The 15,206-nt window shown below is 38.1% G+C and overlaps 1 protein-coding gene across 8 annotated transcripts in view; it reads right to left on the bottom strand.

Annotated features, from left to right (window-relative positions):
* Nucleotides 1–15,206, bottom strand: part of gria1b (glutamate receptor, ionotropic, AMPA 1b) — a 125,928-nt gene that overhangs the window by 21,156 nt on the left and 89,566 nt on the right. For all 8 annotated transcript variants that reach the window (XM_016666072.1, XM_016666074.1, XM_016666075.1 and 5 more), the window contains 9 exons: nucleotides 14,467–14,625; nucleotides 13,068–13,235; nucleotides 11,791–11,895; nucleotides 10,338–10,448; nucleotides 7,727–7,933; nucleotides 6,106–6,321; nucleotides 4,638–4,761; nucleotides 4,381–4,522; nucleotides 2,402–2,600 (listed from right to left, as the gene is read on the bottom strand). In XM_016666072.1, the coding sequence (XP_016521558.1) occupies nucleotides 2,402–2,600; nucleotides 4,381–4,522; nucleotides 4,638–4,761; nucleotides 6,106–6,321; nucleotides 7,727–7,933; nucleotides 10,338–10,448; nucleotides 11,791–11,895; nucleotides 13,068–13,235; nucleotides 14,467–14,625 (1,431 nt within the window). The remainder of the gene's footprint in view (nucleotides 1–2,401; nucleotides 2,601–4,380; nucleotides 4,523–4,637; nucleotides 4,762–6,105; nucleotides 6,322–7,726; nucleotides 7,934–10,337; nucleotides 10,449–11,790; nucleotides 11,896–13,067; nucleotides 13,236–14,466; nucleotides 14,626–15,206) is intronic.

Raw genomic sequence — 15,206 nt, 5'->3', positions numbered from 1 at the left:
CGCTCCTCTCTCTTGCAGGTACTGCGTACCCCCGCTAAATCTTTTAGGGGTACGCAGTACCCGACCGTACCCCCTACTTTCACCCCTGCTGATCACCACATAACACACACAACGCAGAAGTCCACCGGTCACACGTATCATTAATGAAGGGGAAAAAACTCAATCCAGACTTTAAGTAATATTGTTATGTTGTGCTACGAACTGAAAAACATATTGGTTTAAACACAAGGGTAAATACAGTAATTGTTAGGATTCGGGTTGGTGTGAGTGCTCTTTCCTATAGAGGATCTTCGGAGGAGAGTTCTGACAGGCTGGCGCACCGGCAGCTGATTCCGAGTGATTGACTGGTGGACTTTTAAGAAGCAGAGGAGCAGTCACTCATCGCTCGATGGTCTCACTTGTTGAAAACGACGAGCTGTCATCAACCCAGGAACCACGCCTGGCTTTTAAGATCGCTCCTGCCAAGACCGAACACCTCCGCCTGCCGCTCTCCTTCCCTCTCCATCATTGGTCCTCGGAATTGCTCCCGGATCCTAGCCTTTCCCTCCACGCAACCTCCATCCGAATGACAAACCCGAGCTGACTTGCCTACCCTCTGGAGCACAATTTGATCGTACCTTTGAAATACATTAAACTTTCACTGAACAGTGTTCTCTGGTCTTGTGTGAACTTGCATGTGGGTCAAGAAACTGAAATCCAACATGACAATAATTGGTAGTGTGGTTTAATATAGTGTTCTGATAATAATTCAATATGTTTTGCTTTTTTCAGTTCAAAGATGCCACATAAAGAAAGACGTCAGAAACAAAAAAGAAAAGATCTACCAGAAGCAGCCAAAGGTAGTGGACTGTTGACCAACTGGGTCAGAACAAGTACCGCAGGTAAGAACAAAAAAAATAAAGCTTCTTACCATGATCAACGTGCAGTTTTTGGTAGTGAACAATATATTTCATATTACAAGGCAGCTGTTATGTTAAGATGTACTTAATCTAGTTGTATATCTCACAATTTGTAATTTATCATTGTTTATTAAACAATGAAAGATGTGTGACTTTAATATTCGGTCCTAAAATGCGGGCCTGTTTTTTAGCACCTGTGGTCTCTGCACGGCCCTGGTCAGAAACGTATGTGTGTGTGTGTGTGTGTGTGTGTGTGTGTGTGTGTGTGTGTGTGTGTGTGTGTGAACTAATACTAGACGACAATACATGTATATGAATGAGATACTTATATCTCGTATTTTGTGTGAGAAGTGTCACGAAAGAGACGGGGCATAATTTGGAGATTGCATCGCGCATGCGTGGATCCCAAACTGAGCAATGTAGGTAATATTTGTAATTTGACAAAGGACAGCATAAGACAAACTGCTGCAATTCTTAATGGTACTTTATTATTGCCGACTATAAAAAGCAGTGTGTCCTGTGCCTTAAACAAAATAGCTCCGATGAGCGCCGATGTATTGACGATCTGTGCTTCACGTCAGATTTTCCTACCATAGAGTATCTAGACAGCTATGTCTATCTGTCGGTGCTACCTTTCTAAAACTGCTGATAAGCTAGCACAGATAGTCACAACACCAGCGTTCATAGGAGTTCTTTGGCTTATGGCACAGGTCACACTGCTTGTTAGATCCGCTGATGAGAAAATGCAATTAAAAATTGCGGCTGCTTGTCCTATACCGCTCGTTGTCAAATTACAGTTAGCCATGTTTTGCCTTCTTTTCTCTAAAGTTCATTGTCATTGGTTGCTTACTCCCTGTATTGCTGCCGCCTATTGGATGTGCCAATATTGCTCAGTTTAGATCCAGCCATACTCTATGAGATCTCCATCTCCGCCTCTTCCGTGACACCTCTCACACAGACAAGTACGAGTATCTCACACATACATCTATTGTCATTCAAGCAGTCTAGTATTAGTTCACACACACATTTCTGACCTCTCCTTCAGACTAGTAGCTATGTGTGCTTTAAACGGTATGTATGTATGTGTGTGATATTTTAATACCATATAAATGCAATTTTAGTCTTGTGTGTGTGTGTGAGTCTGTAGTAGTGTGTGAGAGAAAATTCTATGCATGTGTGATAATTTAATAGTGCATGTGTGTAATTTTAGTATTGCATGTGTGTGTCCACAGTAGTGTGTGTGAATGTTTGAATGTGTGTGTGAAACTTTGAGATAAAAGATTTAATCAAATTTTGACTTACACTTAGTAACCTCTGGTATTTGAAAAAGTGTCATTAGATAAGTTGAAATAAGTTGTACTAACTCAATCTATACTTTTTTGATTTGGTCTAATTTTAACAAACATTTTAGTTGTCAGAGGGACATTTTCATTTATAGCACAAAAGAAAAGCAGCTAATTTTTTTATTTGTTATGGTATCAAGAGTGAACATGCACACTAACCTTGAAGAAGTCTTTGGTAGAGCCCCCTTCAAGTGTACCATAGGCGATCTCGGTCTGCTTGGCTAGGTCTTCTGCACTCTCTATGGGGGATACCATTCTCTCCACAGTGAGAAAAGCTGCCAGGTTGGCTGTGTAGGAAGAGATGATGATGAGGGTGAAAAACCACCACACCCCTCCAACAATTCGACCTGAGAGGGATCTGTGGGGAAGAACAGAAAGTAAACAATGGCTTTTAATAAATTCAGGAACTGCTGCCTGCATTCTGGACTTGGACCTATTTTGTTTAGTTTTTCCTTTCCGATTGGAAAACAGAGTATACAGTTTCACTCATGTGCTGATGAGATCACTTAATGTGCAAAAATAGTGCTTGCATTCAATCTTACTGTAGCAGCATCACCAACTTTTGGCCTAGCAGTTATTTCATTGTTTAAAATAATGTCTTTCTTACCATCAGAAGGAGTGCTTTAAATATTTTGGAAATGATGGTCAACCTTTTTGTCTCAGAGTTAAATAATTGGGTAAAAGGGGTCAACATTAACAGTAAACATTAATCTGCACAAAACCAAAACCTCTATCTTCTTCCACTCAGATCCTTTTCTTTCTAGAAACTGACCTCAGCAGACTTCAGTTTTAATGTGTTTGGTTGAGCTGCTGACATCAAATCACTGCACACATTATTTTACATTATTTTGTTTGACTTAAAGCTGTACAGTAGGTGCAAGAACTGCAGCTGAGAGTTTCTGCCTGCAGGATATTCATGTTTCACATTAACATTGAAAGCATAGAATACAGTCAGTCAAATCCCATCAAACACACACACACACACACACACACACACACACACACACACACATCCTGTTTAGCCCTGGGGCCCCATCCCACTAAAGGTGACCCTGTGTGATGTTCACATTGATGCAGCTTCGGTGTAATGTGGTGTACAACAAGCCAAAGAAAAGCACCAGATGAGGTGAATTTTGCAAACAAACCAAAACTTCCCCTGGTTGAGGCAGCTCATCATCAAAGAACTGGTTCCCTCTGGGGTTGAGACCAAAGTGCCACCCAGACAAAGTAAAAAGTTGTGACTTCCATGTTTTAAAGAATCTAAAACCATCTTAGCATCTACTGTGCTATTTTTAAAAGAACAAGCTGTTTCACATTGATGCTAAGTCTTAGAAGAGGAACATGGATAGATCAACAAACCAGTTGCTTATTCCAACTTTTTGGCCAAGTTTGTTCTGCTTTGCACTGTCTGAGAGCATGAATGTTGAAAATGAATAAATGTTTCTGCCCTATTATATACCTTATTTTTGTCTGGAGATGGTTTGTTCTTCATAAAATAATAACCAAACTCTCCATTACTAAAGGCATCTTATCTGGGCTAAGGAAAAAGGACCTGGAATTTTGTGCAGTTGATTTTAGCTGTTTGGCTGGCTGTGGTTCTTTACCCCAGCAAGTACTGTGGATTCACCATGTATTCACTACGAAACAGCACAGCAATTATACTAACAGAAACTATTCTACTCACAATTTTCCTTTAAGGTAATCATCACCAATGAACAACACACATTTACCTCATCATAATGTGCTATGACATATGGGATGGAATATGCCTAAATAAGGTCATTGTCAGAAGAAAAAGGCACAAAGGCAAGGCCATAAACATGCATGTGGCATGATGAACCTGACACACATGGAGAATAGAAACAGCCTCAAGCCTGACCGCAGCTGGAAATACTAAAAATCAGGCACCATGTCACATGCAATCAAATGTTTCTTGAATGCAAGTGTGTGTGTGTCTACATCAGAAACTGATGTGTAAAGAGGTGGTGGTTTTAATCACAGCTCAGCTATGACAACAAATCTCCCAGACATTTTGCTTTAGACAGGCAGCTTTGTGAATAAAAATGCTGGCTATATGATCTTTCGTCTACATATGTATCAATTACCACACAGTTCATTTTTATACCATTCAGGGTTACCTGGGGGAGATGTCACAGCCCTGCTGCATGAAGGCCCCTAGTGAGAACCAGAGAGAATTAAAGATCCCAAAGTCGTTGGTGTGTTCAGGAGCTCCTTTATCTTTCTGCTGGTTCTGGTTCTGATTCTGAGCCTGAGAGTAACCTGAAAGGAGAGAATGATAACAAAAACTGACTAAACTTTGGTTATTGAAGCGAGGAGAATTACAACATGGGAGCGAGTTTATCAGGTGGTGATGATGTTGAAAATGGTGGGATACCTGGAGAGCGAGGGTCTTCCGAGTATGAAGTGGGAGGAGCTTGTCGAGATGCTGAAGCTGGAACAGTTTCATCTTCTTCATCGGACTCTTCGCCTTGCCACTCGTAGGGACTGAAACGACTCACCTGCAAAAAGTCATGAGGATGATGAGACAAACTGATTCAAGATCAACTGGAAAATTCAAAATAAATTGTAACGAAGTACAAAAGCAGATGACTTAGTCTGCTACAGTTAAGACCTAAATTATTCATACTCTTGGTATATTTATATTTAAAATGATTTACATTTAACTAATTAGTTTGTTTTTGATAGGAAATGAGACTAGCGCCTGCCAAAGAAAACAATGTCAAAGGAGAATCCAGTTTTAAATGAATAACTAAAACATAAATACAGCTTTCTCAATATTAAAACAAATATTTTCCTGGTGAAGCAATCAAACCTTTATTAAAAGCACAGACCATCTTTTCCTTCCACAAAGTCTCTGTATAATTTAATCTAGATCTTCCAGAAGTATATTGCGCTTAACCAAATATAAAAAGGGGGGGAAATTTTTAAATGAAAGGATTGTTTTAAGCAAAAATCATAAATGTGCACAATTTATTTTACAAATGTCATGATTTGTGGAGGCAGAGTGGTGAGGGAGGACGCCGGCAGACCCAGGATGAGGATGATGATGATTTAATGAAAAAATCCACAAAGGCGGCACAGGGAAACAGACTGATGCCACACACAACCAGGATCCGACAACAGACAAAGACAACAGGTGGGACTAAATACACTGGGAGGGTAATCAAAGAAATGAGACACAGCTGGGATCAAACAGGAAAGACAGAGACTCACAGGGGAACAGACCAATAAACACACAGAAAACAGATCACAACTGATATGGATCAGAGTAATGGTTTATTGGGCTGAAACAGCAAATATTTCTGCATGTGGCTGAACTGGAAAACATAAGTGTGTCACTGACATAAAATAGTGCAGTTGGATGCTTCTTGCTGTTCACCACCACACAGCATAACATTCAGTGACCCATATTGGCTCTTTTCTACATGTCAATGACAGCAATTGCATGAAGAAAGGAAAAAAACCTTGTACAATGGATGACATTTATTGTGTTGTCTCAGCATACATTTGCTCAATATGTTGGGTGTGTGTTGGTGTTTTGGGGATGTGTGTTTATGTTGAGAATAGCTCCATGTCAATTTGGCATTATGTCATTTGTCTCCAACTTAAGACAACATATATAAACTAGTCTTTTTGTAATTTAAGTTGCATTAAATTCTTGACAACTTTAATTTTCCTAAATAATTACTCAATAACTAGTTGCTTCCAAATGTAGGGTGGATGTAGCTATCGTTTTTAGCTCATACTAGTTTTTACAAATATTGAAGAATACTTTGTGTTTTTCCATATTTGATTAGAAACAAGTTTACATTAACAAGCATTTCTGACCCCTGCCATCATACCAGAAAAAGCACCACACTGACTCCAATGTAGGCAAAAACGATGCACATCCAGATCTCGTAGGCCAGTGGGTCAAGGAAGGAAAAAACGCCTGGCTTGGACTTGGTTGGTTTCTTGATCATGATGGAGATTCCCAGAGACATGAAGGGTTTGGTGAAGTCAATGTCTTGCTCTCGGACGAGAGTGATTGTCAGTGGGGCGACGGCCATGTCTGCCTTCTGCAGGAGGATACAGACAAGAGATGTCACCCAATGGGGGGTTTTGTTTGGTAAAAACAGTGAACATGTGTGTTGCTGAAGCTAACAGACATGTTCACTGACTCATAATGAAAACATCTGTAGAGCTGTCACTGTTCATATGAGCATGAAGCTCAAAACAGGTGATTTTTAAAACACTTGACCTAACTTACGAAAGCAATTTCTTTGCTCAAGTGAAAACATGTCAAAGCAACACCTTCCTTGTAGATATGTTATAGCCCACATGCTTGCCTTATTTTGAATGTTTTCTTTGATACTTTCCACATGTTCTCTGTCATGAAAAATAGCATGTGCATAAAATTAAAAATCTGCAACAAAACTGTATAAGTAAGAATGTTATTTTCTTTTTACTTTACACTGGCATTGTGGGACCCAATACCAGTGTGGGCGTTGGGTCCCACAATACTGAGTGGGACCCCATGCATTAATTCACCCATTTACTGTCATTATGTGTAATAACATCATTTGTCTTTGACACCAGACTAATTTGCTGACTTGAAGACCCAGCCTCAGTCATATTAAAGACACAAAATGGACAAGAAATACTACAGCTGATAGTCTAATCTAGTTTTCTTAGGAATCATATAAAAATCTTATAAAAAAATAATTTTCAGATCTAAAGATACAACCAGTACTTCTACATTTATACATTTATTTATAATGCAAAGCCACTACTAACTCCACTAAAAGGTGTTGATGTAACTCTAAGATTGGACCAATTTTTTAAAACCAGAACAGAGGAGGAAAAGCTCCAGTTGGGATCACAACCCAATGTTCTGAAGTTTACTATTCCACAGTATTTACACTATAAAAAAGTATTAAATTAACTCTTAAGTCAGAGAAAGTTATATTTAGATATTTTAAAAAATAGAAGCTCTACTGTGCCTAGTTGATACAATGCTGAGAGGCTGTGATTATTTTAATTTGAATCTTAATGCTCTAGAAATGTGTAGCATATCTGGTTCGTTCCTGTTTATTCCTTCAGCTTCCACAAACAGAAGTGGAAGCTCACTCTTCTTGAAATTTCTGCTATCAATATTTCCATAAAAGAGCTGATTTCACTAAAATTCTCTATGAAACAATGAGTTCAATATGCAATGAGTGCCTTGGTTTGAATGTTGTTTTATGTTGAAATTTTGCCCTTACTGTACAGTATTTTTATTTTGTTTTTATTCTATCTTTGTGTTAGTATATTTGCTTTGGTTACCTGTCACTTTGTAGGTGCTGCACAGAAATGTTCCCATTGTGGGAAAGTAAAATAAATTCTGCTCTCTTCCATTCTTCTATGTTGACAAGTTGTCACCAGATTAGCTGAAACAGCTTACTTGTCTTGGATTCTGTAGCTGCCTGTTATATCCAAACTCACCCCGTAGACCAGTTCTCCCACCATGCCATTCCACTGCTTTGTCTCCGGGTCTCTGGAGCCATACTTTCCGTCTCCCACCAGTTCTAGCTGGTAGGTGAAGCCAACATGTTTGGCGATCTCGGATGCTAGTTCAGCACAGTAACCTTCGTACTTGTCATTTCCTGTAAGCTGCTCGTGGTTCTTCTTCAGCATCATGTAAGGAGCTTCCTGTGCCCACAGAGAGAAACAGAATGTGAAGTAATTACTGGAGCTTTTATTTGAACCATGGTATCTTGATTCTTTAACAAACAAATCCTCTATTTTTTCACTTCCATCTGTGGGAGCTGTGTGTTATGATAGAATAAAAAATAGCACATTTTGTTATTAAGCACAAACAAAAAAGTAGACCTAGGATGATTAATATTCTTGACAATTGTGTCAAATTTAAATCCCGTCCTTTATGTGGTCCTCTAGCTGCTGATGTCAAGCTACATCAATTAGTCAATCCAGTTTTCTGTGATTCCACTATTGTGGAAATTCGCACAAATCCCCAGATAACTCTGAGTTTATTGACAGCTATTAATATCTTAACAGTTTTTTAATGTGTTTTATCAATACATTCACGTACAACCCACCCTTGAGAACATCCATGATCTTGATATGGATAAAATGAAAATGACTTTGATGCCCCTGAATGAAAGAGTTCTGAAGTATAATCATATAGTAATATAATGCTTTTTATTTTCTGCATTGATTTTAAGTGCATTCATGGGGTGGATTTATATGTTCATATAAAAAAATAGAAGTTCAGAGGAGATATTGAGTTTTCTGGATAAACCCACAACATCTGGTTACTTCCAGAGGTCTAAGCATTGCTGATGCTGTGACTAATGTTGCTCTGTTTCTTGTTGAAATGACGCAGAGGACAGATGATCACTCAAAGCCACATTAATGATCTCATTCTCTACAGTATCCACCCAGATCTTAGCACCATCACATAAACCTGTCACTGTTGGTGACATCAATAACTTTAGTAAGGCTAATGGGTGAAATTGTACTGTTAAAAACAAACATTTTAACCAAAAAGAAAAATCGCTGGAGGAATGTCCTGTGATTAGAGCCCACATAACAAAATGTAGAAAAAAAGTTTCATTCTTGTCTTATGAAGAATGAAAAGACAACAGATTCAGGTTCTAAAATCAGAATCTTCAAGGAGAAGATAATGGTTTATCTTCTTATTTTATAAATACAAATAACAGTTTATTATTGTTGGCAGACTGACTAACCATCACTCTCTATCCCTCTTGGACTCTCATCTAACAAGTTTTACAATAACTTTGCAGAATCTTTACAGACAAAATTCAAAGAATAAAATCAGCAACATGCGACTCCACCACTGAAAACCTGTGACCTCTCCTACGCCTCAGGACTCATTGCATCACAAAGTCAGTTTAATGAACTGAAGTATGCATAGGTAAATTGTATTATTCTCAAATGTTGTTATACCTTTATGTTCTTGCTTTATGCACTCTTATTTGTTTAGTCATATCTTTTAAGAAATGTTCCTGTATTGTTAATCTCTCTGATTTCCTTCCTCAGAGGGCCTCAGTGAGCAGCTCTTCACAGATCGTCCTGCTTTTTGACCTGTTATTTAGCTGTAAATCCGTCGCCGTACAACTTGCTCTGTTTGACCCTGTGTCAGGAACTGGATAATCTAGTGCAAGATAGATTGTGTTGTTAATAAGTGATAATCATTGGCGCTGTAACTGTGTGAAGTGTTTCCCTCCTCCCTTTAGAGTTACAGCGTGGTAGGAGATTGTAACTGAAAGCACATCTCTGTCTGTTCTCCTTGCGAGTATTCAGAATCTCTGCCACTCTCGTCTTTCCTGCGTTTATTTAATAGGTGTCAACTCTGACAGCATCAAATTGCATGTCAACTATATTAGTTTACAATCTGAAGTTCACTGTTTCTGATCTTGTATTTGTACCATTTAAAATCTTGCAGCTGCTTTTTGCACAATCTGAACTTGATCTAAATTTTAAAATATGGAAAGATGCAATTACACTAATTGAATCAAGTTGAAACAAGAATCAACACCAGCATACCGAGGCAAGAAACATTTATAATCTGTTAAAAGCAATTTTGGAAAAAAAAAGTTTGAAATGATTCTCAAGTGATGCTGAAAATTACTCCATGTTTGTTCAGGCAAATCTATTGTGATAGTCCTAAGACTGGTACAAGCATCAGGGTACAGAAACGTTCTCTTAACAAAAAGTATGTTTAACACCTGTTTAAAGGTTATGATCAAACATATCTGAACACGTATTCCAATTTACTGAGATGCAACACAAACTAGTCAGATTTCTCATTCTTGTAAACTGGGTTCTTTGAAAAGGAACAGAAAAAAACAATTGACAAAAGTAGAAAACAATTCGGACATTTCTGGTTGCTTCTTTATAGGAATCAGATTGAATTTCAGATTTGGTTCTATGCTTCTCATTTGAGGTTAAAAACAGCTCTGCTGAAACAGGAAATGGTCATTCAGCGAGACCAATACCAATGGAGTGATTAGTATGTTTGTAAAGTTAAAGTGAAGGTGAACTGTGCAGCATGTCATCCTCCCAGTCTCACCAATATGGTGGTGACAATGTAGGTTTTGTTCAGAAGATTAACCACCCCTTCTGTCGGGAGCCTGGAGACGGGTGTGTGGACGTAGCCTCTCTTCTCATTCCAGAAGCCGATCTGGATGCAAAGCAACAACGAGCTCATTAAAATCACAGTGAGGGACATTCAGCACAGACCTGAAAAAGGTTAAAGATTTATTGATGTTTTATAATAGAAACCAAGATATGTTACAGATAAAGCCTCTGCTTTTGTATGGCTCTTAAGATGGGATGAAAAGAGAAAGAAAACAAAACAGTAAAAAAGACAAAAAAAGGAAAAGCTAAAATGTAAAAAGAGGGGGAAAGGACCAAATAAAACTAAACAAACTTATTGGTTAAGGCCTTACACAGCAGATTTCCTTAGTCACATTTGACTCCAGGATATATGGTTGACTCACTTGTTGCAAGGAGCCCAGATCTTTGAGAGCAAAATATCCCAAATCAGCCTGTCACTGTGTGTGCTTGATGTTTGGAATATGATGTTTGTGACAAAAATGATGTTAGGTTTTCAATTAAACATAGAGCTGTGATCACTTGTCCAGTAGTCACAGGTCAAGACGCTTTTTAGTTTATTCAGGTCAAATGACAACATTGTACTTCAATAGGAGGAGATTAAATCTTCAGACCTATACTAAGTAAACCATACGCACTCAGGAGTTTTACCTTAAATGTGAATTTTACTGCAGTTGATGTTGATGTAGCTGTTTCCATTAAAATTCTCACCCCAGCTTGTCACCTTCCTCTTATCACCCAGTTGTTCATATCCTGCCTTACCCAAACATGCTTCAATATTAATTCATGTTTAAGTCATGATTATGTACAAATTGACCTGAGCAGAAAAACAACATTCATATAAAACTATCAAACCTGGTGAAGGATGTGAGGAGTGGGTGGGTGTTCATCTCCAGCTTTCAGGTCATTTGGTATCCCACTTTATTTTATTGTACATTTTTATTTTGTGACCTGCTTTTGAATTGTGCATCTTTCTCCTTTATCTTTGGCATCTGTTTGCATTTTAAACTGGTCTTTTCATGCCTTAAATCTCTGGTAACTCTTAGCACAGTTTTGAATCATTATGGGTCTGGTTTTGGTTTTTCAATATTAGGTAGGACAGTAAATTCAAACAAAGACCAATTTGACCTTTTTCTGGCCTGGTTTGGTTCTGTTAAAACTGTGATTTGCTGCATGATAAATCAAACATAACTGTTTCTAATAACAATGGAGGGATATTAGGGTTTGAAAGAGTTCAATAGAAAGTTTAGAGTCTGCAGGTTTCTACCCTAAGCATATGCTGATTGTACTGATTATCACAGGTTTAATCAGAGTAGAGGGAACTAATTACTGAAGGAGCTGATGTAGCTAAAACCTGCTGACTTGCTTCCCGAAATCTGATACTCTAATGAAACAATGAGCGGTTGCACCTTCCGGGGCCCCATGTGGCTGAGCTCCATCACAGTCAATGTGTAGTTGGTGCGGTGTCCTCGCTCATTAAACTCAACGTGACCAGTCAGTCCTTCAAGACGAACCTGCAAAAACTAAATGTTATTTTCAGAAAAAATAAAGAAGATATATATATATATATAGGAACTCTGAATGCTTCAGCAGACCAAACCATTTTGACAATTCTATGGCACAACTTTGTGGGAACAGTTTGGAGCTGGCCCCTTCCTCTACCAACATGACTGAGCACCAAAGCATAACCAAGGTTCATAAACACATGGATGGCAGAGTCTGGTGTAGATGAAATGGATTGGCCTGCACAGGGTCTTGACCTCAACCCAATAGAACACCTTTGCGATGAATTAGAGTGGAGACAGAGAGCCAGGCGCTCTCACAAAGGCGCTTCTGGAAGAATGGTCAAAAATCCCCATCAACACTGGTAAACCTTGTGGACAGCCATCCCAGAAGAGCTGAAGCTGTTCTAGCTGTAAAGGATGGACCCTATGGAGTATGGGATGTCAGTTAAGCTCCTGTAACATAACAATAACCCAAAAGACACCAGGAATCCTCCAAGGAATGTCTGAATTGGAAAGGTCCCACTGCGATGCTGTGGGATGACTTGAAATGAATTGTACATAAATCGGGGCAAACTTCTCTAAGGCTGGTGTCAGAAACTGGCAAAGGCTACAAGAAATGTCTCACTGAAGTTATTTCAGCTACATGGGGCAGCAATGTTAGTCTCCAAACTTTTTCCTTAGAAAATAAATTCTTATCTTGTATAATGAATAAAACAATGATAGCTGTTGTAGTTTAAGTATAGTTAATAATTTGCCTTCCTAGAAATAAATGAAAAAACTATAAGATTTGACACCAATGTGTGAAGATTTCTTTATAAAGAACTTAGTATTTAATGTAAGTGTCCTCTATATTACACTCATTGAATAGTGAAAATATCACCTAAAGGATATGTTTGTATTTAATAAAAATGTTCAGCTTACTAAATGAACTTTGATCAAATTTAGATGTGTTTACCCATGAACAAAACAGTTTTTGGAAAAAAGGCAAAAAATAAAAACATGAGATTAAGAATTTTAAGTCAACAGATTGGCATGATGTGCAATTAGAATGTTGTGGTTTTCTGGCATTTTGTTGTATTATTTTATCTGAGTTGTAACCCTGAAATTGTTTGTTTTATGTTTTAAAATATTTATGTCAGAATGCAACAAGAAGCTGCAACGTAAGCAACTTTCATGCTTACCAGCTGCAGAGCTCTCTGGATGTCGATGCCTTGTCCCCATGGCGCTGGTGGGTTGGCCAGACACTCCCCTGCGTTACCACGGCGAGAGATGTCAATGCGCTGCCGCCGCAGGTTTTGGAAAGCTTTCACCATGACGTTGACGCCGTCGTAGGTCAGAGCTCCTGTGTACTGAGAAAACACATTTCAGGAATAAAACCTGTTTAAATCCTGCTAGAATTTTCTCTCAGACAACAGAAAAGAATTACAAAAGTAAAAGTAAATAAATAAAAATATGTATATTCCCACTTTTAAGACATAAATCAACAAAGTGCTTCACAGAGAAGAAAAGCCCCCACTCCAAATCATCAAATTTACTTAGGAATTAGCTAAAAAAAAACAATTTGTAGTGCTCTATTTTTTTCCTGCAGAAATTATTTTATCTGTTCTTCCTTGAGTTAAAAAAAAATGCCATCCAGCTTTTTACCTTGTGCAAACACATATGTAAGACTTGCATCTTAGAAACCTTGTTTGTGTTAGAAGAAATATGTAACTGGATATGGTTTTCCTGGTAGTGTCTTCTAAAATGTACAGTATTTTACAACCCTATTATAGTCTTCATCTCCCAATCTATCATCTTCAGATTAGGTGCTAAATTTGCATAAAACTGATTAACGTCTTCCTGAGAAAGATGAGGAGCACATGAATGTTGATCAGTATGTTTACACTGAGGCTGGATTTGATAAAACTCATAATTCCCCGTGTGAAGAAAAAGGTCATCAAAGTTTTGTGGTTTATAAGCACACCACTGCATTTCATGACCAAACACCTTTAGATTGGTACGCCCAATGGAAGTACCAAACCACGAAGTGGTTTAGTAAAACGCAACTTTGGAAATAAGAGTCACATTGCCATATTCTTAGTAGAGATAAAGATATTTGTTAGGACTTTTTCTTTCTTTGTTCTAATGAATTTTAATACTTAGTATCGTCACCTACTTAAAATAATGGCCTAAGACTTTTTTTTTTTTAATTAGAAAAAAAAATGGCTTAGGCCATTATCTTAAGAGCTTTGTTTTGTGTCCGTTTTCTGAGAATTGATATTTTGACCTTTATTGTAAATTTGCTAGGATGTCCAGATTGGAAGCTGTCTGAAATATTTTCCACTTGTGAATAATTCTTCTCTTTGTAGAATGGCAGACATGTTGAAATGATGAAAAAAAACTTAAACTTAAGTGATGTTTCTGTTTGTGTTTTCTGATTTACATCCTTTTCTTTTATAGTCACTTCTGAAGACTAGTGGGCCTTATGGGAACCAAATCCTAGTTCCATTTTTAGAGGTAAAGTGTTACTAAAAATTAGTTGAAAACAATACAATGTTCCAATATAGCTCAAACTATAAACCTGTCTGTGTGAGTGTTCACCTTGAGCCTCTTTCGTGTCAGTTTGAGGTCTTTGCTGTCAAAGCCCATCCAGTCTTCATTGATTTTCTCCACAGCTGGGCAGGTTCGGTTCACCAGCTGGAAGCCTGTCACATTTGGTGCCAGCTTCTGAAACTCTGTGACGTTCAGGTCCAGAAAGCCCTGAGCAAAATACAGAGAAAGAATAAAAGGAACTCGATATCTGTAAGTTTCATTGCCTCACTTTTGCATTTAACAGACCCTTCACTCACTGAATGGAAATTAACTTATTATTCTTGAGTAGAAAACAAGGAGCATGTTTCCTGTAAAGCTTTTAGGAAAAACACCATATCAAAATTATTCCAAGCCCAATCCCAAGTATAGAAATAGAATGAAATTCTGTCCCGTCTGTACTTGACTCTTGCCTTATTCACCTTCAGTTATTCTTGTTTTTCATAAATACCAAGGGGATTTTCAGGCTTGTCCTGCTCACATGAAAAAGGCCCCGAACCCCAACTAAATATAATGAGCTCCACCCCTTTCCTTTTTAGAAGTTCCTTTTAATATTATTTGTAGTCTGCATTAGCCAAATTACTTCAAAAAGTAATTTATTGTGTGTGCAGTGGTGGTGCAGGGGTTAAGCACAACCCACATATGGAGGTGTTGATCCTCAACGCAGCAGATGCAGGTTCAATTCCCAGCTTGGCAACTTTTGCCACATGTTTTCCCATTTCTCTCATTAATCAATCAATCAATCAATCAAT

This window comes from Poecilia formosa, unplaced genomic scaffold (assembly GCF_000485575.1).
Source record: "Poecilia formosa unplaced genomic scaffold, Poecilia_formosa-5.1.2 Scaffold656, whole genome shotgun sequence".
Lineage (NCBI taxonomy): Eukaryota > Metazoa > Chordata > Actinopteri > Cyprinodontiformes > Poeciliidae > Poecilia > Poecilia formosa.
The sequence above is the reverse complement of the archived record's forward strand: the minus strand, read 5'-3'. Positions and strand labels throughout refer to the sequence as shown.